Source organism: Dermacentor silvarum, chromosome 5 (assembly GCF_013339745.2).
Source record: "Dermacentor silvarum isolate Dsil-2018 chromosome 5, BIME_Dsil_1.4, whole genome shotgun sequence".
Lineage (NCBI taxonomy): Eukaryota > Metazoa > Arthropoda > Arachnida > Ixodida > Ixodidae > Dermacentor > Dermacentor silvarum.
This window is the reverse complement of record NC_051158.1, coordinates 80,816,946-80,844,048: the sequence shown is the minus strand read 5'-3', so window position 1 is coordinate 80,844,048 and position 27,103 is coordinate 80,816,946. Positions and strand designations below refer to the sequence as shown.

Genomic DNA, 27,103 nt, shown 5'->3' with positions numbered 1-27,103 from the left:
TTAGTGCACTAATATATATAGTCACAGACGTTCACACTAGCCCGTCGTCCTCATGAAGCACAAAAGTGCCTTCACCGCTTTATGGGCCGACGAGCGATGGGGGCGGTGTTCCAGCAGCACCTGCACGGAAAGCGTCCGATTGTCCAGTTTTTTTAGCGCGTTAGCAAGTTCTTGTCTTTCTTGGGCATATCGTGGACAGTGGCACAGCAGGTGGTCAATAGTTTCGTTGGTGCCGCAGACCTCGCATGCTGCACTGTCGGTCACTCCGATTAATGTAAAGTATGCATTTGTGAAGGCAACTCCTAACCAAAGGCGACAGAGAAGCGAAGCTTCACATCGAGGAAGTCCGAATGGAGGTCGGAGTTGCCGTGAGGGGTTTAATTGATGCAGTCGTGTAAGTCTAAGTTTGGCGAGTTCCACTCGGTCAGTGAGAGACTGCGTGCCAGGTGTCGAAGCTGCCTTGCGGCGTCTGTCCTCGAAACACTGAGCTCCTCTTGGTGTGATGTGCGAGCAGCGTTGTCTGCGGAATCATTGCCACTGATTCCACAATGACCAGGTACCCATTGAAATACAACCTCGTGGCCTTTTTGTTGGACGTGATGGTGAAGTTTCACGGTTTCGTATGTCAACTGTTCATGACAGCCGCGTCGGAGAACTGACTGCATGCACTGTAATGCCGGTTTTGAGTCTGAAAACACAGCCCATTTTGTAGGTCCTTCAGAATCAATGAATTCTAGTGCACGACGTAGAGCCGTTAGTTCTGCCGCCGTTGAGGTCGTGACATGCGATGTCTTGAACCGCAGTGTCATTCCTCGCGTTGGTATAACCACCGCACCACCAGAACTGACGACGTAGTCGATCCATCGGTATAGATGTGCACGTGGTTGCTGTACTTTTCAGGCAAGAGGAGTAAGCTCAGTTGTTTTAGAGCTTCTTCTGACTTCTTCTGTAGTCCTGGAATCGTTATATGTACTTGTGGACGGCTCAAACACCACGGAGGAAGCACTGGCTTGGCCGCAGGTGCGTACCCTGAAGTAAACGATGCACGATGTGCACTGACAGTAGCGCTAAATGTCGAGCAGGTCCTTTCAGCAGTGAGGCTCGCCAGGTGGTGGGAAGGGGTCCTAGCATAGTGTCTGAGATGCGTACGCATTGTCTCAACGGTAATGTGCGTCGTGATTGGGTAATCCTGGGCAATGGCAATGGTTTCAGCCGTTGACGCACTGCGTGGTAGGCCAAGACATATCTTAAGGGCTTGGGCTTGAACGCTTTGAATCGTACGGAGGTTAGCCTTGCAGGTGTTGGATATTGCAGGCAGGCTGTACCGCAGGAACCCAACGAACAACACCATGTACAGCTGTAACATACCGTGTATGGATACTCCCCAACTTTTTCCTGCAAGGAACCTGAACAGGTGACAGATAGCAGACAGCCGCTTTTTCACGTAATTCACGTGCGGATTCCAAGACAGGTCTCTGTCAATTACGACTCCCAGGAACCTGTGACTTCTGCTGTATGGTATAAGTTGTCTGTTAATTGATATTCCGTAAGCAGACATTGGCTACCTGGTGAATGCCACCATTGCGCACTTTCCACATGAAATTTCAAGTCCTTGTTGACGAAGGTAGCAAGATGTCATTGAGGCTGCCTTCTGAAGCCGAGCGCGAAGCTGAAGTCGTGTTACACCTGATGCCTAAATGCAGATGTCGTCCGCATAGATAGAAAGTCGTACGGTGCTTGGCAGGTTGTCAACTAATCCAATGAGGGTTAGATTGAAAAGCGTCGGGCTAAGCACTCCGCCTTGAGGCACTCCTCGGCTACCGTAATGCTCGGATGTCGGGCCATTTTCAGTGTGCACGTAGAATGATCTTCTCTGTAAGTAGCTGCACACCCACATATATATTTTACCACCAAGTCCTACTGCTTGTAACGCGCCGAGGATGGGTTCACGGGTGACATTATCGTAAGTCCCTTTAACGTCTAGAAACAGAGCAGCCGGTAGTCGTTTACAGGCCTTCTGGTGTTGCGCAAATGTTACCAAGTCAACAACGTTGTCTGTTGACGAACGGCCACGCCTGAATCCGGTCATAGCGTCTGGGTAGATTTCATAGTACTCTAAGTACCATTCCAGACGTGTTAAAATCCTTCTTGCCATTGTTTTTCCGACACAACTGGCAAGTGCGATCGGACGGTATGAGGAAATGTCCAAAGGCGACTTGCCAGCTTTGAGAAGTGGAATGAGGCGACTTGACTTCCATTCCTGCGGAACCGTACCCGTCTGCCAGGAGTCGTTGTATAGGAGCAAGAGTGCCTTCCGAGCTTGGTCTCCTAGGTTACACAGGGCACGGTACGCAATGTCGTCAGGTCCTGGCGCTGAAGAACGCCTGCACAAAGCCAGCGCAGCTTCTAGTTCTTCCATAGAAAACGGGCACTCCATGCGGGGATCGCGTGAGAACAGTGGGTGGTCGAGCGTCCCCGTTCCCGTTCCATCGGAATTTGCCTCGCCGGCAATCTTTCTGCAGAAGGATTCAGCGACGTCAATCTCCGTACATTGTAGATGTAGTGCCAGAGATTTAAACGGGTGGCGCTGACCAAAGGTTGTGCGAAGGCCACGAACAGTCTTCCATATAAGCGATAAAGGTTTTCGCGGATCCAGGGACTCGCAAAAGGATACCCATTGTCGGGAAGCCAGCTTGTTCATGTGACGCTGTATTTTCTTTTGTGTTCGTCTAGCCAATCTCAAGTCATGAATGGACTTCGTGCGTCTATATCTTCGTTCCGCACGACGGCGAATTGCTCGAAGTTTCTCGAATTCGATGTCGAAATTGGTGCGGGCAGAACTCTTCAAAGGCGAATGCGTGTATGGCATCCTTTATCGCGCCTTCTAGGTTGCAGGAGGTACCGTCACGACAGCAGTCTTCCATGATTATTTTGTATTTAGGCCAATCGGTGCACTGGACGGCTCTGGGGGACCTGGAGCTAGTCAGACCTGCAATCTTCAAATAAGTTGGGATGTGGTCGCTACCTCGCGTTTCTAAATCCGAAAACCAGTGCACTCTTCTCGAAAACGAACGTGAAACGAAGGTAAGGTCCAAGCAGCTACTATACACTGATCCACGCAGATAAGTGGGGCTTCCATCATTTGACAGGCAAAGTTCGCGTTCAGAGGCAAAGGACACCAATGTTCTGCCTCTAGAGTTCACTTTGGAGCTTCCCCATAGGTAATGGTGGGCATTAAAGTCGCCAGTGATCACCCACGGCTGTGGAGTCGATGTCAAAATTCCCTGTAAGCGCTCACAATCCAGGCGACTTGTTGGAGATAAGTAGGCACCAAGAATTGTAAACGTGAGCTTTTTCTTCTTCACTGTCAAGCAAACATATTGATTCACTTCGTCAGGAGGCACTGGGTGATGCACATAAGTCAAGTCACGGCGTTTATTATAAACACAACAATCTTGCTGCACTCTCCGTGGGTAGAGGACATAAAGCACTCATACCCGGACAGTCTGATGGGAGCTGACAAGTTTGGCTCGCATATCACGATAATGGGGAATTGGTGCGTAAAGACAAACTGTCTAAAGTCGGCCATGCGGGACTTAAGCCCTCTTGGGTTCCACTGAAAGACAGATGCATTCTTGACCTCCTCTTGAAACGACGCCATCTCTCGGGCTGTGGTTTTACCCTAGAACCGCAAGTACCGGACTCAAGGTGTCCAGCACCTGCAGTGCGCTCTGCGCCGACGGGGTTTTCATGCTGCTCAGTAGAATGCGCATGGCGTCCATAAGTGACTTCAACATCGCTATGACTTGGCGATCCTCAGTTGTCGTCGCATCAGCGGTGTGTGAAGTCATCGAGGGCGGCGCGATTTGATGTGACTTCGAGGCAAGTTGTGCTCGTGGAAGTGTAGGCCACTCTTCAGGAGGAGCGAGTGTTGCCCCTTTCTTCGTTGTCGCAGTGTCCTTCTTTGTGGAAGTCGGCGTTGGTATGGTAGCCGCTTTGCCGGAAGATGGTGTATCTCTATCGGTAGATGCAACTCTTCGTGATGCTCTTCGGTGGCGATGTCATCGTCGCCGCCTGAGAGTAGCGGCAGCCTCTCTGTGTGTAGAATGGTCGCGTACCATACGTTTGAGTACCACTCGCTCGTTCCTCACCCGTGGGCAATCCTTGGATGAGGCCTCATGGCTACCATGGCAGTTAGGGCATTTTAACACAGTTGCGCGGCAGGCTTCTTCCGAATGAGATTCAGCGCACCGTGGGCACACCAGATTATTCCTACAGACACATTTTACGTGTCCCATCTTGCAGCATTTGTAGCATTGCAGGGGCTTCGGTACGTAGGGCCGGACTGGATGGCGGACGTGGCCAACTTTGACGTGTGAGGGAAGGCTGTCTCCCTCAAACTCAAGCTTCAGGCAACGTGTGTTGCCAAGTCTTGCGATGTGCGTGATAAGAGTGACCTCTGTAGTTGGCTTTATTAATATAGGCAAGTCGTCCGTTGGTATAGAAATATCGACATCATAAATGACGCCGACAGTGCTATTGCAGCCTGTAGGAATCATGAATCGCACTTTCCCTTTGTCGATCTCCGTTACGTGCCGCAGGCTTTGCAGCTCACTACGGTGTAGAACGTCTACTGCGAGTACATTCTTCCGTGCGTTTATTCTCACGTCTTTGATCTCATTTGGTGCAATTCCCTCAAGAAACGCAGAAAGGACTTGCATGTTTAGGAGTCGCAGATTGGACACAGGGTCCACGGGCATGAAGAGCCTAGTGTACGGCCAGCGCTGTGGTGTTGTCTTCACGGTGGAGACACTTGCCGATGATGACCTTCGTAGCAGTCTTCTTTTTGTAGTTCGGCTCATGACAAGCGTTAAATCGTCGTCCGACGAGTCGACGCTGTCCGAGTACGACTACAACTCGGTTGCCTCGCTGTCCGTGTCACTTGACGCGTTTCCACGTTTCCTGGACGCGACCCGACGTGATGGTTGGGCGCCAGGAAGGTCCTCGAGGGCTTATTCATCCATTGCCGCAACAAGGGAGCGGCAGCTCCCAGATTTTGCAGAGAAACAAAACGAGACAAGGGTACAAGTGTTCTATCAAAAAAAAGAACGTTGAAGTGAGAAAATATGCGTATGAGGTAGCCGCCGCTGGCGCTTCTAATGCGCTTGTCGTCCTATGGTCAGGATTTGCAGAAATAAAGCGAAAGTGTGAATATAAAGCCGTGCACGTCCGCGCTGATGCAGTAAGCTTTCAGCCACAATAAAATTTTTAGTGAAACGTTGAGGCAACTCTAAAGAAACCGCAAATGATGTGGGCAACAGAACTCTGGTGATGACACTTTGGCGAGAAATGGTGGGGGGGGGCAGGCTTCGGATTTCCGGGGGGGGGGGGGGGCACGAGCCCCAGAGCCCCCCCCCCCCCCCCCTTGGTCGGCGCCTATGCATTACAGTTACAGAATTCCTCTATATTGCTCGTATTTTCTGAACGCAGCCCCTGCGCTGAATGCGTATGTACGTCCGGCTCTAGAAAGTGCCACTGGCCCGGCAACAAATGCGACTGCATCAATGGGATGTACTACTTGCCTGGTGCCGACCAGTGCGTCCGAAATGAGGATGACTGCATGTTCTCCAACCCTATCAGGTAAGACTCAGATTTCAGCCCTAAGACGATCGTGGTAGTGGCGTTGAATGCTTAGGCGTAGTGGGTGAAATCGCGAACGTTTATCTGTAGTTTTTTTTACCTTGCGGTTTCACTATCATCCATGATGTGTCGCAGTGGCGGTACGTAATGCTAACGCGAGTAATTTCTATTGCATTCAGATATGATAGAGTTGAATATATGTCCTAGTGGCGCCAAAGACGCAGTGCCGTTGGAATAACGAAATGCAATGAAATGTATCGTGGAACGGAGAAGAATCAAAAACGTTCATGCAGGACTCTCGCTTATATGTCGTCGCTTACTGGCTAAGAAAGGCAGAGCAGTTTGATAAATAAGATATGTCCAATTGTGCATCAGCTTTCGTGCATAGCCCTTGTGAACGAGGCGTTAAACCACTGCGATAACAGAGTGCGATTAGCATTGTCTGTAACACAGTAGAAAGATAAATTGTGGAGGAACCCCTCTCGCGATAAATGTAAATGTTAATGCGATAAGCATTGTACCAATGTAGCGACGCACAGCATTGCCACCGCAGAGGCACGTCATAAAGGAGGCGTGTATGCAGCCGTTCTCCTTTCTCGCATTTCCCGCTGGACACGTTCTGTCATCAAGTGACGCCACCATAAAGTCCGCCCGTGGAAAGTGTGTGAATATACATTCATACAATGTTATCTGAATACGGTTTTTTAATCGTGACACAATTTTTTAAATGTCCCGTGGCATGACACACAATTCCACAAAACACGATGAATTATTCTCAAAGCTGGTCGTTATACCACGAGATTTGAAAGTGAACATGTCCCCAATGTAATAATTTTTCGCTAATAACCTTTTAAACAAGAACTCTACCGGACATATTACAATTGTATTGCAATTCTATTGGCGTTCCAGCAAACTTAGAGCTTTAATGCAAGAAAACACGTTTCGTTAAAAAGTTAGGCCGAACACTAGTACATTTTCGCCTCAATTTGCCAGCGTTTATATGAAAACTAGTGCCAGTTTAAAGATTTGTTTCAAGTAGTTATGCCCTGTAACATCAATGACCTCAATTCGTGCATCGCAATACGTGCGCTAAAGTAATTAGTTTAAATCGTGATTAGCAAAATTGGTTACCTAGACTTCTAGGGTATGTCTTTCCCTCATCGAGCAATACAACTCTATAAGTACATGTGTGGCATATGGCACAGGTGATTTCTAAAAATTCTGCTAACATGAAAGCAAAACACCCGGTCTATATGACACAGCATCGGCTACGCTCCGAACCGGAGTTTTTTTAAATGATTTTAATGCGTTCGCATTCTTGGGGTACATCACGCCCTTTCTGGGGGCCATCTATCTATGCTGTATGTGTGCTCGTTGCTATGTATGTTTGTATCCAGCTGTTTTCCCGTCTACGTGGATCACTGTATAGTCCGTGGTCGAATGGTTAGAGCGCTGGGCTTCTGTGCTGGCAAGAGGGAGCGAAACCAACCGTCTGGCCAATTTGAGTCGTTGAGTACGTGGAAATGTGTACATATGTGCCGCTCTTCAGAGAACCACTTAGGCCAAACTACACGTGCGCTTACCGGCGCACGAAAGCTCGCATTTGTCGCGCTCCTGAGGAATGCCGTTTTGAACATATACAAGATGCATGCCAGCGAGCGTCCACTTACCAGACATTTTCGCCTTGGTATACACATCGTTTCGTGTTTTTGTGAGGCAGCCAGAGCACCGATATTCGTCTGGAGAAGATAGACAGTTTTAGAATAGCATTTGTCGCCTAACCTACGTTAAACGCAAGCACCTTTCCGTGACGTTTCGGTGTGCGTCCCTTCAAGACGTTTAGTTGAACGTACGGGAATGTAAACGCAAGAAAGACGTTAGAAGACAGGGCACCGTTTGGTGCATCGTGCCGAAGCCAAGACAATATATTAGCAACCATGGAGTTGTTTCTATGCAGACGCGTCTCTTAGGCCTACGGGCCATCTGCGCCTGCGTGAAGCGCGTAGGCGCGAGCTTTCGCACGCCGGCACGGTACGTGTAGTTTGGCCTTTACCCACCAACATGGGTACCCGTAGATACGGGACTGGGTATCTACCGCTCTTTATTGAAACTCTTTGACGCCGACTTGGGTCGCTGGGTATGTGCCAGTAGGAGTGTGCCGCTCATCAATGAACGTCTTGGACGCCAACTTGTATAACTATAGGCATGTGCCACTGGGAATGTGCTGCTCTAAAATGACAAAAAATATCCTATAAATTGCTCCAATGATGGGCGATTCAAGCGTACGTCACAAGCGTTCCTCAAGGACAGCAACCCGGTGCTTTAGAAGGTTGCGCCACAAAAGCACTGGGTGTGTACTGATTTTCAATGAACTTCGTCCACGCCAACGCTTTTGTGAGCTACGCCATGAATGCATAGGATATGTGCCACCCTTGAATGAACCTCTGGAAACCTTGAGTCACTGAGTATGTGCCATGGAGTGTTCGGTAAGCGAGGGAACAATTCTCAGTGTTCACACGCACCGGCACACCGCGCTTCACCTATCGGAGAATATATGCTCAGACTCCTCGGCAACGCGACTAGATGGCTCAGCGTGTCCAGAAAGAATCGCGAGGGAGGGACCTGGTTGCCGCATGACGCGTTTCTCAGAGTTTGCACGCACTGGCGCACTATACATTTGTAATCCACGCGCAGGCTTACTTCGAGGCGACGGCGCTGTTGTGCCACTACGTCGACGTTGTGCCACTATAGTGATTCTATAGTGAATGCAATACTGTCGACAGTCATCATGTGATGTGTTCTGTCGAATTTTTGTTACTGAAGAGCGGCATATACCCAGTGACACAAGTTGGCGCCACAGAGGTTCGTTTGAGAGGGGCACAAACGCGTTGTCACGCACGCAGAGACCAAAGTTTATCCACTGGTTATTTTTACAGCGGAGCGGTTATAACCTCGCTATAATGATCATTCCACCGTCCGCAGCTTCGCCGAGCTTGGGGACAGAGAGCTCAGATAGAGTGAAAGCAGAGTATAAAAATTTGTCGCAGTTTCACCCGAAAGGCGAAGCACCAATTGCGATAGCAAATTAGTAGAGATAGTAAAGAGATAATTAGATAAGAGATAAGATAGAGATAATTAGTAGGATAGTAAAACTACTATCCATACGGAGTATGGATAGTAGCTTTATCAGCTGTATAAACTTGGACATGCAGCAGCACTAGCAACGCGCAGAACTGTTGTCGACGCCGTCGGCGTTTTGCCCGCGTTCGCACCGAACGCGTGCGGCGTTTTATATAAATACGCATTTGGTGCCGCAGCTAAACGTCGCCTCCCCTCCCTCCCTCCCTCCCGTCCCCCCACAGCCTTTCGCGCGACGGAAAAAGTTGCGTTTGCTCTCTATATATGGAAAGCAGGAAAGAGACGCTTAAATCTGCAGCCCTTCAGGGAGCACGGCGCAGAACGCGCGTTTGCTCTCCGACGTGCGTTCGCTCCCCGTGAAAGCGCGCGTCCCCCTCGGCCTTTCACTCGCACATACAGCGTCCGGAGCGCCATGACGATTTCATCGCCGTTGACGTCATACGGAAGCTCACAGCGATGGCGACGGCAGAAATCTGCTTTGGAGTGTTCATATAATTGCGATTGCAATAAAAATACCGTTGCGCAGCATAGCAGATGCGAGGTGGAAAGGAGGACTGAGGCAGGTGGTATTGGGACGTCTATACTGCTGCCGACGCCGACCGCGTTTCGCCGCGTTTCCCCACGTTCGCGCCGATTGCGCCCGATGTCCGTGACTGCAGCCAATGCTTCTGACGGTGGCTGACCGGAGAACTGGAAACTCGTCGCTTCCGAAAGACTCAAGCGAGAGCTGGGGAAGCTGAAACCAAGCGTCGCGGAAGAGAAACATCCCGAGTTTAGATTAAGGGAAGCCGAGAGTTCGCGTAGGCGAAGAAATCAAGATCCGGAGGCTCGTGAACGTGGCCGGTTGAATTCATCGCGATACTCCGCAGAACATCGCGAAGAAATCTTGAGCGCCAGGAAACAGAGGAGAGTAGAAGATCCAGGGTTGCGGATGGTCACGAACTTACGCAACATGCAACGACTTGGACCTAACGGTGCTAATGGGCACTCGCTTCAACGGTCCTCTTTCTCGCTGTAGAAAAAAAATGTCACAGTTTCGCCCTAAGGGCGAAGCAATGAATGCGATAGCAACACAGCAATGTCATACGAAGTAAGGTGAGCGGCTTTGGTAGCAACAACACGCAGAACTGTTGTCGACGCCATCGGCGTTTTGCCCGCGTTAGCTCAAAATGCGTGCGGCGTTGGTGACTGTTGCTGGAGCCTCCTGATATAAATAGGCACTTGGTGCCGCAGCTAAACGTCGCCTCCCTTCCCTCCCCCTCCCCCACGGCCTCTCGCGCGTCTGAAGAAGGCGCGTTTGCTCTACATATATGGTGATTGTAAAGGAGAAAAGAGACGCCTACTTCTGCAGCCCTTAAGCGAGCACGGCGCAGAACGCGCGTTTGTTCTCCGCCGCACGTTCACACCCCGTGAAAGACGCGCCCCTCGCGCCCTTTCACTCGCACATACAGCGTTCGGCGCGCGGCGACGATTTCATCTCCAAATGACGTCATACGGAACCTCACGGCGACGGCGACGGCGACGCCGACGGCAGAAATCTGCTTTTGAGTGTCCATATAATTGCTATCGCAATAAAAAAATTATGCGTGTGTCTGCTATCGCAAACACCAGATACCAGCGGAGATGGGGGAAGCCCAGCAAAAGTTAGACTAAGTGCGTGGTTTGCCACTAATTTACTAGGCTTTCCCCAGCTCCGCTGGTCTCTGGTGTTTGCAATAGCAGCCACGCATATTTTTTAACCGTGTTCTTGCATAGCCGGCCACTGCTCTACAGAGTGACCCAAGTTGGCGGGAAAGCGGTGAGAGACCTAGACAAGCTGACACAAAGATAGAATCCGGGAAGTAATTGAAGTATCCTAAGAATAGACATCGCAATAATGAGAGGTGTATAGACAGGCCTCCAAACGAAAGAAAAAGCTCCAAAACCTTCGCGTTTTCTGCTACAGATGCGAAATTTGCTAGAGCGTCCGTGGGGGTGACGCCAGCTTGGTGTATCTGTGCTTTGGGTAGAACACCGAAGCAAATCGTATTGTAGAATGCCTTCCAAAGCTCATTTCAGTGCAACGTTTTCTTTTTCGAGAGGTGGCCGTTGACTGGTATTGCTGAGCAAAACGTTTCTGTTATTATATGCGTGCGAAAATGGACGTCGTAAGACCTTTCTGCATAGAAAAATGGCGGCTTCTTTCCGCAGCTTCTAGTACGCTAGACTGAACCCTAATAATGACGACACCAATATATAACTAGACGTACTTATTAAGAATAGCCAGATTAGAGCACTGCACGGGCTCGGGCTTACCCGAAAGCCCGGGCCCGGCCCGGCCCGTGGGCCGGGCCGGGCCGGGTGGAGGAGTTTTTTCACGGGCTCGGGCCGGGCTCGGGCACGGCGTGTGCTTTTGTGGGCCGGGCTCGGGTTTTTTGACGCGGGCCCGGGCCGGGCTCGGGCTTTCTGCGAGTTATTCTCGGGCTTCTCAACTCTGAAAAACATGTATTTTTCGGTCTCGGGCCGGGTTCGGGCCGGTTTCGAGTCGGGCTCCGGCCGGGCTCGGGCTTAAGGTAAAGGGGTGGCGGGCCGGGCCGGGCGGGTAACGTAGATTATTTCCGGGCCCGGGCCGGGCCCGGGTCTCGCCATAAAAGTTTTTATCGGGCTCGGGCGGGCCGCCCAATGTGAAAACGGGCCCGGGCCGGGCCCGGGCCGCAAAAATCGGCCCGTGCAGTGCTCTAAGCCAGATGCCTAGCCAAGTCACTTAAATGTTGAGAAAGGCAAACGTTCTTTCAATATCTATTTTTAAACATTTCTGCACTGTAGGATGTCCGAATGATCGGCTCTCAGATACTGCAATAAAGCAGCTAATTACCTCCACAGCAATGGCTGCGCCAGGTGCAGATGTTCACCCGGTGCTAGAACGTGCATCTGGCCTGGAAACAACTGCGAGTGCATCAATGGGACGTACTACTTGCCTGGTTCAAGCCATTGCGTGGAAGATCCAGAGGACTGTCCATTCAGCAGCCCCATAAGGTGAGACCAAATGAAATTGTAGACTGATTATGGAAGCGGGTAGTGCGATCATAAGGTCAAGAACAGTTCACTCTAATCTATTTGGTTGGTCATTACTGTATTGCACAGTTCAAGTACATCAACAGGACCGAGGCAAGACGTCACAGTGCAATCCTACAGCCATGTGTAGTCACCTTTCCATCCTGCCCGTTGAAAGTATGGCTGTACATTACAGTGATCCTGAAGAATGGCTACGCATTAACTGAATTCCAGTTCCCCAGATATTGAAGCTCTATTTCTTAGATTGCACTGTTTTGGTATAAGTGGCGTCGTTTATCGGCCTCTAAGTTCTAACGTTGCTTCTTTTTTTAATAAAATGGAACAAGTATTCCTTAATCTTTCGAAGAATTACAACAACCCTGTGGTAGTCGCTAGAGACGTGAACATTAACACACACAACACTATTCATATAAATTATACACAACTACTTAATTCATTCAAGTTTCGCAACCTGGTCAGCATTCCCACGTGGTTGACTAATACGTCGGCAACGACACTAACACACTATAACATAGAATAGAAAATGAATACTGGCGTTTACAATGAACCTGTAACAGATCATATTCCTGTTTTTGTTTCCACTAATGACTCGAGCAAAAAGAGTGCGACGTGTTCGACAAGGGATCAGCAGAATAAATTGCAACTTACTACGGAATAGCATTCTCGCCATTGACTTCGTTAATGTATACGATAATGACGTCAACATTGAATTTCAGGATATTATAAACATTCGTTCCTCTGCCGTGGACGATAGCCGATAAAATGTATATGTACACTCATCGGCTAGACTTCTTTGAGTCCTTGGGTGACGAACGAGATCCTTGCATTACTGAAGCAAAAAGATTTCTGGTACCACAAATAGAGGGAACATAAGCATAATTATTACTACTTAGACCAGCCTAAAATTTTAAGAAATAAGGCCATATCCCTCATTAGTGCGGAAGAGGGAATTATATTCCCGTCTTATTGAACAAACTCAAGATAATTGTAAAAGAACTTTGGAGATTGTAAAGGAAGCTGTTAGCAATCCACCTTCACAACACGTGTTACCTGACACTATCGCAGCATATATCATGGATATATTTAATCCATATTTCGCTAAAATCGGCCCAGAATTAGCCGCACAGTCCGCTTCTGACGGAAACCAATGTATTTCAAACTCTTTATCGAATACGTTTGTAGGTCACAACATTAGTTTAGAGGAAATTCAACATACTTTTGCTAATATGAGCACTAATAAAGCTAGCGGATTACATGGGGTTACAGCGCGATTAGTGAAATATGATATTGATATCTTGAGCCCCGTCTTATGCTATGCACTTAACCATTGGTTGCGTACATCAAAATATCCCTCTTGTTTAAAAAAGCTAAGGTGGTACCGATATACAAAGGCGGCGATCGCCGAGATCCATCAAGTTACATACCTTTATCTGTTTTGAGTATTATTAATAAGATGTTGGAAAAAATTCAAGCAAAAACGTGAACACATCTTCCTTGAAAAATGTCATTCAATTTGCCCTGCGCAACATGGATTCAGGTCACATCACTTCAACAGCTATGCTAACCTTAGCACAAAAACTAACACGGCATTACACAATAACCTGCTTGCAGATGTAGCTTTCCTTGACCTAAAGAAAGCTTTCGATACAGTAGACCACGGGATTTTGCTAATGAACCTAAAACACTACGGTTACCGCGGCAAAATTTTCTACTTATTTTCTAGTTACATAAGCGAATGCCAACAAATGGTCCTAATGCGCAGTCTGTCATCTTCCGCACTAAACATAAAAACAGGGTTACCACAGGGATCCGTCCTCGGACCCTTACTGCTCTTGCTGTACGTGAGTGATCTTCCAAACATAATAAATACCGTGGAGATGCTGTACGCTGATGATACTGCGATCATAGTTACTGCTAACAACTTATGTGAACTGGAACATAAAATGAATGCATAACTAAAAAAAGCATTTGTGAGTGGTTTTCAGTGAACAAATTAACAAATAATGTAAAGAAAAGTAAATACACAATTTTTCGCACCCGTTACACCCCTTTATATATTGAATACTTTCACCTAACGATAAACAACTGTCTGCTTGAGCAGACGTCGGATTTCAAATAATGGAGTGTAATTTTCTACAGCCACCGATACTGGCAAAATCATATTAACTTAGTATGCGCTAAATTAGGATCTGGGTGCAATATGTTGCTAATGGCTAGAATGTTTTTTTTTTCAAGAGTAACATTCTCCGAGTTCTTTATTTCGCTTTTCTTTCACTGTCACCTGTCATATTGCGACGATTCATGGGGATGGACGTTCAAAGCATACCTTGAACCCATACGGAAGCGACCGAAGCGGGGACTTAGAATAATAACTAATACCAGATATGGCCAACATTGTGCACCGTTGTTTCATGAAGTGGAAATATTACGTTTTGATATCTTACGACAGCATAAAACTGCTGTTAGGGTCCATGGCCTCATTGAACACAATGACCCCTTAAATATACCAATTGTTTCTTCTTCATATCGCCTAACTAGACGCGTCATGGCACGGAAAATAATGATATATATAGATATATATCATTATCATCATCATTGTCCTATTATGATGGCCACTGCAGGACGAAGGCCTCTCCCAGCGATCTCCAATTACCTCTGCTATGTTTCCTGATTCCAAGTCGCACGTGCAAATGTTCTCATTTCATCACCGCACCTACTTTTCTGCCATCCCCAACACCGCTTGCCTCCCCTTGACACCCATCCTGTAAACCTAAATGTCCCCCGTTTATTGCCCTGGACCATTAGAGTTACAAAATGGGTTCCAATGGAAGGGAAGTGCAGTCGAGTAGGTCTTAAACTTAGGTGGTATATATAAGTTAACTGTCACGATCCACCCGGGTTCGTGGACAAGGGAAGTCGAGGCACCCTCCGTCAGAGAGACGATCCGCAACGTGACGGTGGTGAATGATGACTGACCTAGAGCAGCTGTGCTCGTCGGGGTTTATGTCGCGTTGTGATCAATGTTGCCCACCGAGCCTGGCGGGCCACCGAGCCTACCGGGCCAATCGAATATTATGGATGAAGTGGCGTCACATGGTCGTCACACCCCTTACCCCCAGTTTGTTCAACACAAACAAAATACGTCGGTGGCTACAGTTATCCAGGCGAGTAACCACCTGGCGGTCTCCGCGGTCGAGTATTCCGCCTGGGCACAGGTGTCGACGGGCCGGGTGGGGCAAATCCGGGTGCTGCCTGAGCCGGAGTGTCGGCACTGGCCGGCCTTGACAGTGACGCCGAACTTGACACACGGCCCAACGGGCGCCGCACAACTAGCGAAGCTTACCGCCTCCGAGGTGGGTGGTGCTTCGCTGGCAGTGACCAGTGTAGCCGTTGGTCCCCCTGCGGGCTGGACGTCTGAAGTGGCGACCGAGGGAGCAAGCCGTGTCCCGAAGCGACGCCTAACATTGTCGACATGCCGGTACCACGTGGTCTCGTCCGGCATGCGGATTACCAGCGATGAGGCGCTGGCAGGATATGCCACCTGTCCGGCGGACTAGGGTTGACCAAGACGGAAATTCTTGGCGAAGATCGCAGCTCCTGACTCCGGCAAAGGCCCGGGACGGAACCCTCGGTCAACAGCCAGCTTCTGCTTCAGCTGCTTCAGGAGGGCTCTGTAACGGAGGTCCGGATGCAAGACGTGCAAAGGCGTCTTGACCATCCGGCCCAACAGGAGCTCACAGGGGCACGGTGAGTGACATCATGAGGTGTGGTCCAGTACTGGAACCGTACCCGGGCAACTTTCGTCTAGAAATTCCCAGCCTGGCTCTTCTTGACCTTGTCCTTAATGGTATGCACCACCCGCTCCGCTGCACCGTTTGAAGCAGGGTGGTACGGCGGAGCCATCATTCCAACGGAATCCGTTCTTCGTCAGTGCTGGCGAAAGTGAAGCCATAGTCGGACACGATGACATCCAACAAGCCCTGGGTGGCGAAGATCTGCCATAGCGCCGCAGTGGTTGCGCCTCCTGATGAAGTGGTGACAGGTAGGACCTCCATCCACTTTGAAAAGGTGTCCCCCACCACCAGGAAGTAGTGGCCCTTGAAGGGACCCCAAAATCCACATGCAGGTGGGACCAGGGTCTCTGTGAATCTCCACATGACGTGAGGCCCGCTGATGCTCTTGGCAGCTCTGCACCATGTGAGCGATGTCCTGATCCAGGCCAGGCCACCAAGCGTTAGACCGGGCCCCCATCTGTCTTTTCCGCTCCAGGATGACCCGAGCAGCAACTGCAGGACCCCTGACCGGAGACGATGTTGGATCACCACCCTGGAACCCAAGAGTAGGCAGCCCTGCTGCAAGCTCAGCTCGGCACTCTTGTGGCTGGAGGCCCGCTGCACCAACTCCTCCCTTCGGAAGACTGCCTTGACTACCTGGGACCGGACTGCTCGCCTGCGACACCGCCGATCTGGAGAGTACCTCCGGGTACACGTGCTCCAGCAGTAACACTTCAGTGGGCTCTGGAACAGCAGCAGGCACCTCCAGCAGGGGCAGGCATCTCATGGCATTAGCAGGTCCCAGGTCCCTACCCGGACGGTAGGCCAGTTGGTAGCTCTAGGCCGCCAGCCTCAAGGCCCAGCGTACCACTCGAGGTGATGCCTGCACGGGAACCGCCTTGTCAGGCCCCAGCAGCCCGAGCAGCGGCTTGTGGTCCGTGACCCCCTCGAATTTCAGGCCCCACAGGAACTGGTGAAAGCACCCGACCCTGAAAATGAGGGCCAGGCCTTCCTTGTCCAGCTGGCTGTAACGTTGCTCTGCAGCATGAAACCGACGGGAAGCAAACGACACAGGGTGTTCCTGGACATCCTTGCCCCGGTGCGCGAAGATGGTTCCCACGCCGTATGGCGACGCATCTACGGTAAGGACGACAGGCTTGGCCGGATCAAATTGTACCAGCACTGGATGGAGCCTTGGTGTAAGCTTCTTGCAGCGCCGGGAGGCCACGTCCTGCTCCTTCTTGCAGGCCCACTGCTGACCATCTCAAAGCAGAAGATGGAATGGCTGTAGATGTGCCGACAGGTTCGGCAGGAAACTCCTGTAGAAGTTGATGAGGCCAAGGTGGCTCTGAAGCTCCTTCTTGTTGTGGGGATTAGGCGCGTTGAGCACAGCATCCACTTTGTAGGGGGGGCGGGGCCAGGCCGGCCTGGGAAATGACGTGTCCCAGGTACTCAACTCTGGGGGCCAGTAAAACGCACTTTTCCAGCTTGAGCTTGAGAAGGGGATCCTGCAATCGCGCCAGGACGTTGTGCAGGTTCTGCAGGTGGTCCCCGTCGTCGGTGCCGGTAAACAGGATGTCGTCTAGTACACCGCTACGTGCTTCATGCCCCTGAAGAGGTTGTCCATCTCCATCTGCAAAATGGCAATTGCTGGGGCTGAGGCCACGCCAAAGGGTAAGCGCGTTTACTGGAAGAGCCCCAAAGTTTTCGATATCGTGACATACTTCCGGAAAGCATCCTGGAGCACCAGCTGATCGTAAGCGTCTCTGAGGTTGAGCTTGGTGAACTTCCGTCGCCGGAACAACGCTGACCAGAGATGCTCAATCCGCGGCAGCGGGTACTTCTCGGCGGTAGTGACGTCTCGCTTGAGGACTGGAACAATAGGATGCGGCCCGCTCAGACGTCTTCACGGGCACCAGGATGTCCTCTCGCTGCAACGGTTGCACCTCCTGGGTGACCCCGACCTTCAAGGTGAACGACACTGGGCGAGGCGTAAAAAACGAGGCCAGCTCCCCCAGGTACATAGATGCCGGCCGTCGTGCCGGCGAATGTGCCCACCCCCGGCTGGAACAGGGAATTGAAATCGATCTGGAAGCTTGGGACGTTTTTCACCACAAGCATGACGGCTTCCTGGTACACCGGCGGACGAACGCCCAGTGCGTGCATCCAGCTTCGGCCCGGTAGCGTCCGTGACGACCCCTTGATGAAGTAAAGGGGAAGGGTTGCCTCCCTGTCGCCTAAGCGAACGCTGACCTGGGCCTGACCCTGGACCTGGGAGAGCTGTCCGGAGAAGCCTCGACTGACACGCCGGGGAACGTACGCTTGAGAAGTTTCCCGGCCAGGACCAACACGCTGGCCCCTGCGTCCAGGTCCATGGAAATAGAGAACCCGGACACTTCGACGGTCAGCATGACCGTCGGTGGAACAGATGGTGGTCAGCATGACCGTCCGTTGAACAGACGACAGAACAATGCCTGTGTGTAACATATAGAAGATTGGCAGGTCCTCGGCCACGACGTGTAGCCTGGCCACGGAGGGACCTGAGCCTGCTGCCGCACGTCTCCGCCACGTATCCTTGCGACGGCTATCCTGCATGGCCGCTGGCTTGTGTGGAACCTGGGCTTGATCAAGGCGGCGGTGCCGCCGCTGCTCCTGCAGCAGTTGTTGTTGTTCATCCTCTACTCCTCGGCATACCTGTGCAAGGTGCCAAGTTTTGCCGCACCTGAAGCATTGTGCTTGGGAGAATTGGCACTGTGAAGGGGAGTGGGCACCGCTACAGTGACTGCAGGTACCGCCCTTTGTGGCCATCTTGTTGACTGTCGCTTCCGCTGACGGTGAGCCAGCTGCACGTGCAATCTCGCCGGTGTCCTCGGCCGCAGCGTCAACCGCCTGCGCTGCCTTCACGGCGTCCACTAGCGAGGGGTCGGGAAGCTCCAGTAGTCGTGCCTGCATGGCGGGGTTGTTTATCCCGCAGACAAAACGGTCTTTGAGTAGCGAAGGCGCAGGCACTCGCTAACCCTCGTAACGCAGCGACGAACGGCCCAAAGGTCTCTCCTTCCCGCCGGATCCGGTTGTAACCGCTCCATCAGTGTGGACGGTGCCGGGCTGAAATGCGAGTGCGGTGTGGTGGGTGAGCAGCTCACTGAGCGTCTTGACATGTGATGTGACCGGCTTGAGGAGTTCGAGCAGGAGACTGAAGACGCGGGTCCCGCAGCTGGCCAGGAAAATGTCCCGCTATATCGCCTCCAGTGTGTCGGTTTCCCGGAAGAACACGTGAACTTTCTCCTCGTGTACTGGCCAGGCGAACCCATTTCCCTCCAATGGCGCGAGCCTCCCGTGGTGGCAGGAATGGGCGCGGTGTTTTTCGCCGCTCTCGGTGGCTTGGGTCGATCCGTGGGCTGTACTCTTCGTCAGTGTCACGATCCGCCCGAGTTCGTGGACGAGGGGGGGGGGGGGGGGAGGGGATGTCGAGGCACCTTTTGTCGGAGAGACGACCCACAGCGTGATGGTGGTGAATGATGGTTTACCAAGAGCTGCTGTGCTCGTGTGTGTTTATTTGGCGTGGTGACGAATGATGTCCACCGAGCCTAGCGGGCCGACGATGATTATGGCCAAGGGAGCGTCACATGCTCGTCACATGACCATTTGATGTGTCGCGTATTGTTAGTTTCGTGAGGTTCTTGTTCATTGTTAAACGTAATATCCAATGCCTTCTAGCAAATACTAAATGGAATTCGTAGTTTTATCGTAAAACGCCAAATATATCCCGCGGTGAGGTTATTTTAGCTAAGGTGTTCTGTATGTTTTAACAATGTCGCTCAAAGGCAAGAATTCCTTTAAAGGTCCCAAAAGAAAAAAGAGGAAGCGCTCACACAATTTACAGTTCCAGCTTATAATTTTAAATGTTACATGACTGCCACAAAAACAGTCGAGTATTAGTCGGATAAAACGAAGACCAAGCTTAGATTTTATAACTTGACGCATAAACTACAGCGTCGATGTCCGTCCCTATTTATTTCACAATTTTTCCATGTTTTACAATCCTTCTGCATAAAACATATTTAAAAATTAAGCCGCTTCCAAGCTTGTGAAATCTGATGAAACAGCGGAGCTCTGCAAGCATGAGTGTATAGCGTAGTGGGTGTGACGCTCGCCTTCGGACAGTGAGTACCGGGGTTGAAATTCCTCCTCGCCAAGAAAGTTTACTATGGCTTTTTTCCTCTCTCTCTCTCTCTCTTTCTTTCTCTCTCTCGCTCTCGTTTTGTCTTTCTCTCGCCCGTAGCAAGTTCTGTTGCAATCATCGGTGTAATGCAACCATATGGTTCCCATAAATATAAATGCATGTTCTGTAAGCGTTGATGTATAGCGCAGGTAGTTTGGTGGTTGACAAGTCCATTCAATACCAGCAAAATCTGTCGCTTTAAAAATCCATGAGCCAAACCAAAGCCCCAAACTTTTAGCGCAGTTCATTTGTGCACCAGAAATTGCACCAAATTCCGCTATCTTGGATACCACAGTTAAGATACTGGGCTTGTCCGTACAAAAGAAAGCGAGGTCGTCTGCATATGCCAGCACTTTTACCTCTGTTCCAAAAACACTGAAAACATGAATATTACTAGAGTGAATTACGTTTAAACACAGTGGTTCCAAGTAAAGGGCAAAAAGTAATGGCGACAAGGGACAACCTTGCTTCACAGAGGAATGAATTGACACAGGCTTGGACAACTCAAAATACCTGGCCCAAAATACCTGGGCGCTCCAATGGATGCATATAAGTCAAGTGCACATTACTGGAAAGAACGTGTACCAACCCTGAGACGCTATGCCCAAACATTCGTTCCGCATAATCTCTCAGTCTTTGGCAGAGCTAAAGCGTGCAATTTATTTTTGGCAGCAACACTCTTCTATGTGCTGCAAATAATTCATTGTTCCAGGCTTTACATCCAGCAGTTTCACCGAATATTTGCAACCTTTATTTGGTCATCATCTTATGAGCCAATGAGGCGTGACAATATTTCAGACCAGTTAGTGCAGGCGGTCTTGGCCTGGTTCACCTCTATCTTAGACAATTAGTGTCTCGTTTCATCTTTTTTCGAGACTGTTCTCACCCATTACTTCGTGCGTTCTTGCAAGTTAATCTCGTCAATGTTTTACCAAATTTAGTAATTTCGGCAAATTTTGCTTCACATCCATATTTGCACGGATTCATGCGTGAAGTGTGCCTCTCAGTGCGTTTTCTTGCAGTGAGGTTCTCAAATGAGTACTTATTCTCTATCTCAAGGAAAAATCTGTATAAAGATCTAATTGATATGCTTTTTAAACCTCCGTTATACCGATCGCTGTACAGCGGCTTACCTGGACATGACGTCTTTGCACGGGTCTGTAAAATGCCTATTCCTCCAGACACGAAAACATTCTTCTTCAAAGTGCACACTGAAACGTTACCTGTTAAAACCTGGTTAAATAGGAAAGGCATTTTTGTATCTTCGATTAACTGTCGTCTCTGTAATGTAACGGAAACTATAGAACACTTCTTTATTGATTGCAAGGACCCCATATTGTTTTGGGACGTTCTCCAAAGGACTTTACAAAAGGATCTTCATATAAATGCTTATACAATACGATATTTGATACCACCTAAATGTGAAGATGTGCCTTTTGACATGCTATGGCGTTGCACAGTTTATGGAAAACTCGCATGCTTGACCGGAATGCAGAACCAATTGTATCTTCGAAGTCACATTTTATTCGCATGGTTTCGCAACTGAAAGACTTTTATGATCACAGAGACTCCCAACCAGACTGGTATCCATTGTTGATGCAGTGCATCCGTTTGCCTCCTTTTTACAGAACTCTTACTGTAATAATTGTACTATGAAGTGTTTGTTTTGTGCTTGTAGACGCGGCTAAGACTGTTTTGGCCGCTATGAAAATATCTTACGCATGTACGCTTATATTCGTAATAAATACCATGAGAAAATTGATGTATAGCGCAGTGGTTATGACGCTCACCTTCGGACCGTGCCTACCTGGGTTCGAATCCCGCCTCGCCAAGAAAGTTCATTTTGTTTTCTTTCTTATTTCGCTCCCTGTCTGTCTCTCTTTCTTTCTCTCTCTGCACCTCCTCTCCTCCTATGGTCTGTTTTCACTACTGATCAACGCTCGGCACGGTTCAACCTCGGCCTTAAACAGCCCCGCTGTTAATGTTGTCATAAGCTTTTGGTTCTCTTCAATTGAATTGCAATACACATTTTCTTTCTCTATTTGTAATTCTAATTATGTTACTCTAAAAACAGGTTGATCACAAATACCAGGTACCCGCCGTGATGGCGTAATTACTTTGGTGTTGGGCTGCTGAGCCCGAGGACGCGGGGCCAAATCCCGGCCGCGAGCGGCCGCATTTCTATGGTGGCGAAATGCAAACACACCCGTGCCGTGAATTGGGCGGTTGCTAAAAAACCCTTGGCGGTGAAAATTGATCCAGAACCCCTGCACACCCCTCCCGCCTTATGGTGTGTCCTCATAATTCCAGCGTAGTTATTACATGTAACACCCGATAATTTAATTATCTTAGTAACACCAGGAGGAAAAACTGGCCTGAAATTTCAAGTGTCTTTTTTTACGAGCTTGCTTTCTTAATCTACATAACTTAACGATAACACAAATGTGCCTCGTAAAAGCGCTTACTCTTCCACTGTGACTGTGCTTAGTACTCCTTCTTAGTTTCTTTTGATAATCGGATCTTTCTTTTTATATTGGTGCATTACTTCAGTTCTCCCGAAACATTAGGTCAAACTACAAATGCGTCTTTTCCACATTTCTCTGAGAGGCTGAATTCTGGGCCTACCCTTCCTGAGCCATTGGATAATTTTCTGACACTCTTTGTTTCCTTGCAGAAGAGCAGAGGTCGATAACAGCGAAACAGCCGTGATTTTCGTAGAAAATGACCACCGATAACTATGGCGGACCTTGCAGCACGCACAGCGACAAACAATTCGCCAACGCAGAACAACGTAAAACCTGATTTCTCGCGAATAAACATGCGATATATTTCGTGGTGTCCTGATTTTTTTTTTCGACAGCAATTCTAGGAACAGTGGAGGCGCGATCGCGCCATCGGCACCACTTGATCTCGCTATATCAATTGCGCATGCGCGGCCTGCACGCGGAGGTGAGGCTCCAGATGCACGAAGATGGACACGAAGACCATTTCGTTGCGAAAATGACCAGGTGAGCGCGCAACCACGCTCCACCGATCGGATCAGTAGCGAGGCCACGCCAGTGTTTTTTCTACCGAAGCACTTGTAAGGGCGTGTTTACGCTCGAGCCGCCCATCGCCGAATGCTTCCGGAGAGTCGGAGACGCCAAACGCACCTCCTCACTGCTGCCTGAAGCAAGGCCAGATGGTCCAGGCAATGGGGAAGCACCACGAACAGCCCTTTGGCAATGGAATCTGAAAACAGACAGAATATAGGGCGCCAGGTATTCATATTTCCTCACATGACTTGCAATAGTTCGGGGCAGCCGCACCAACGTGCAGACCAACAGCCGGTGTAAGACTTTTTTGCATTAACCTTACAGTTTACGTGAGTTGAATGCAGACCCAGTTCTTATGTGAACTTCTGATAATGTATTAAAAATGTTCCTCTTTTCTTGAAACACAGGCTGGTTACAGCGTCTTTCTGCGCTGAAACCCTATATTCGCTACTTTTTCTTCGTCAATAAATGAGCAAATGAAATCTTGCGAATCGTTTTGTTTTAGCTCATTCATCTACACCCGAAAAACAAGAGCACTCCATGCAAGCGCAGTGAAGGAGCTCGCAGTAGCGAGAACTAAGCAATCTTTGTCATTTATACATGCAATTAAGCAAAACACTTGCGTGTTATGTTATTATCACACACTGCTAACAAACACTGTGACACAGACGAGACAGCGATTCAGGGGAGCCGGAGATGGCTGCGCTGGGGCCGCTCCTGCTAAATTCAGAAGAATAAATAACACTTAAGCTTGCATATTGCACAATTGTTTGAACAAATCTCAGAAATAGATAGATAAAGAACTTTATTGAGGTCCTGAAGTAATCCGCCCCCGTTTTACAGGGGGAGGAATCGCAGGCCGCTCCCACGTAGGGACGGGGAGGCCTAGCTTTACCGCCGCGTCGTGGGCCTTCTGGAAAGCCTGAAGTTGTTGTAGTGTTTTCATAAAATAGTACTTTCAATGCATGCAGGTCAATTCTGATTATATTTATTTGCAGGATTCCCACTAGAAATATGCTTTCAAATTTTAATGAGCAAGTTTTCAAGATTTAGTGCTGCTACGTATTCATTTAAGATGCTAAGCATTGCAGGCTTCTTCATTGCTGGTTGAGATTACTAGGAATCAGTTCTTTAGAGCTAGTTTTCTTGATCGACTTAGCCTTTTATTCATCTTGTTAAGGACTAGTTAATTGAGTGTTTTATTTAATATGGCTTCAATTTTCTTCAAAATGTCCATAAGAGGAAAACTAACTTCCAATGTTTTGAAGCTGCTGGGCAACTGAGCATTGGAATATTTGGGAACAAACTTAGGGAGAACACGGCAGGGTGTGGCAAAAACTGCTTCGCCATATCGTCTGATGCAGCGCCAAGAGCGGCGCGACGTTTTACAAACGGGAATTCGCTCTTTATGAGCGAAAACTGTTCCGCATTTTAGTTTAGCCTCTAATTAGAATCATCACTCACCCCAGATGAGCAAGCGGTATAGAGAAACTGACTAGCACACGGTTTCATGGCGCACGCGGGCCAAACTTAGCTGCGCAACGTAACTTGGCACCCGGCGCCGTAGCACCCGACATGGAAAAGACAGCGCTCGCCGAGCTCATGGCATTTGCGCCGTAGCCTGTCAATTGTTTTCTGTGCGAGAATAAACTACAGAAGCACACATTCGCGAACACTAATAACTTGTTTTGCTGACCTTCATCGATCAGGGGCCACTCTTCCACCCCAAGAGTCGGCACAGCCGACCACAACAGTCCTGTTTTTGGCTGGGTCACCGTAGTCCCCTTCTGTGAAGTGGTCCGAGCACAGGCGGTAGCCGCTGCACCTCTGCTCCCGTGTATGCCCCGCCAGGACTCCCCATTTACCATAATTTCGGCACATGACACGTCTGAAAATGGGCACAATACCGCGTGCTCATGATTAAAGAACTCCTAAAAGCGAAACCAAGTTCAGACTACGAAGAAGCGACGAAAAAAATTCGTCCTTCTACGCACAGTTAGAAAACTGAAGGCACCTTGGTCATTGCGAAGGTAACTCGAACTTCATGCTGTAATTCAAAGCGCTAATGGTGATTGCTACGTAATTGATTTTTTTTTGCTGCTGCCGCCTTCATGAACATGAAAGGTGATAATGCCACAACGAAACATTGGTCCCCTGAATGCTCTCCTGCGTAACAAGTTTGTGCAGCAAGCATTCCAATACCTTCGGCAAATAAAAGTTGCAAGTTTTCTACTCGTAGAAAAAAATGAAGAGTAACCGCTCATATACACCGAAACGAAATTTCTGTGCATCAGCTAGCATCAATCGGCTCATGAGCAACTGTGAACAAGTAGCTTCTGTTTGCGGTGTTGTTGAGGACACTGCCACTCAGCTATGTGGTGTGGCAATCAGCGAAGCTGTTTAGTACACGACACAGAGGTGACACAGAATGCGAGGCCGCGTATAGTCCGGATTCCCCAGGAGCACCGCGTCTACGAAGACTGACGGCAGGAATACAGAATGCGCACTACGCGCGGCCTCCCCATTACGACGAGAGAGGACAAGTTAAATTCAAAATGGAGAACGGCACCTTGTTTTACAGACGCGCGCGACGGTGCCGCCGCCTCGGGAAAGGGGCAGGAAACTAGGCACACAAGCGGTTCGAACGCCGACAAAGAGAGGGCAATGCGAACATGGACATGGCTGACGCGCGTCGGCCTCTTGGGCTAAGATTCGATTGTTGTTACCCTTGTTCCTGGGACCTCTTTGGGTCCCAGGTGAGACAAGGGTAGTTAAAGGGCGCGTTACAGGTCCCGGAGACCACTACCCGGAGTTCACGGGAGTATGTGCCACTGCGCGAGGACCCTTTCCACACTATCACCAGGATCGGCCCACATTATTGTACACGCACGCGAAAAATGCACACAAGCCTAGCCATAAACAGCCTTGCTGTGTCTTGAAAGCGCCAGCAGCAGACAACCAAAGTACGTGGCAGCCGAAGCGATAAGAGCGAAAGCGCCGCCGGTTGGCGCAAGAAATGAAGCGACTAAATAAAGATATAGGACGTCGTGAAAGAAAATAGCCGGAAACACATTCTATTTCTATACATAATAGCAACACTTTATTGCTATGTAGGTAGAAAAAAATAGAGCAACATATGCAAAATTTGCTTAATTTTCCTTTGGCTACCAGTATAATGGCGATGCTTTATTGCCAACACCGAAACTAGCCCCACTGTCCACCCACTGCGTGAAACCCCCTTATTTTTTTTATTTTTCTTTACTAATTCCTTTTCAAACCTCAGCCAGCATATATCTTATGTCCACCTATCGCATCGGGTGATTTCTCGGTTATACATATTAGTGTATGTACGTCTATCCAGTATCATCCAGCCCCGCCTTTGGCCATAAGACATGATCACAACTTTTGGCGGCTCATGGAACAGAATTTCTGAGAGCGACATTCTAACACATGATGCTCATAAATAGGTATACCTTATGCCAATTTTGGCATAACAGCTGAGAAGTATCGTCTCACGCACTGATGGCAGCTTTACAACAAGATCATGCCTTGATGATCGCATGACGACAGCTTGACAACATGCATCAGTACTACCTCTGTCTCACTGATGCAGAAGGAACCAGCAGTAGAAACTAAATTTCCTATCACACTCGCACTAGCTACTTGGTCTATCGCAATCAACTTTAGTCTGTGTGCGTTTGTGGGGGGGGGGGGGGGGGGGTGTTGGCTCTGGGGGTGCGCATGCTCGCCTGGTTTTTCATGGAGGCGGGGATTTTCAATAAAGCACAGTTTGTAGTTCAGTCGTTGCGTGTGCCACGTCTCTTTTCTGTCCTTCCTCTTTTGACTTGTTTAAATTCTCAAGAACATGTACCAACTGACATCTGACAACTGAGATCGCAGCTCTACTGCAATGATCGGAAACGTGCACTGCTGCAAAATTTATTGCAGGTTTCACGATGTATATGCTAATATACACATTTTTTCTATCATGAAAAGAAAACAGCGGTCTCTCTCACGTGAAGCTCTGCAGTGACATAGTTCCCTCGAAATGTTTGGGGTTGCTTACCCAATAACAGATTTCGACATAATGCCGAGTATATGGCTGACCGATCACACTCATCGATTTCTGTCGGAATTCATTGCGTCTTCAAGCAAAACTCATTTACATTTTTGCTGTTTCTATCACAAAGCATGTTAATTTTTCAGAACTATGACCCAAATTCTAAACCTTTTGCAAGCGT

At 49.1% G+C, this 27,103-nt stretch overlaps 1 protein-coding gene across 1 annotated transcript in view; it reads left to right on the top strand.

Moving 5' to 3' along the window:
* LOC125945868 (integrin beta-5-like) overlaps positions 1–22,644 on the top strand; it is a 50,363-nt gene extending 27,719 nt beyond the window's left edge. Inside the window, exons 5-7 of the mRNA XM_049668220.1 lie at positions 5,491–5,640; positions 11,641–11,793; positions 22,502–22,644. Of these exons, the coding sequence (XP_049524177.1) occupies positions 5,491–5,640; positions 11,641–11,793; positions 22,502–22,562 (364 nt within the window). The 3' untranslated portion in view covers positions 22,563–22,644. The remainder of the gene's footprint in view (positions 1–5,490; positions 5,641–11,640; positions 11,794–22,501) is intronic.
* Positions 22,645–27,103: the final 4,459 nt, after the last annotated feature.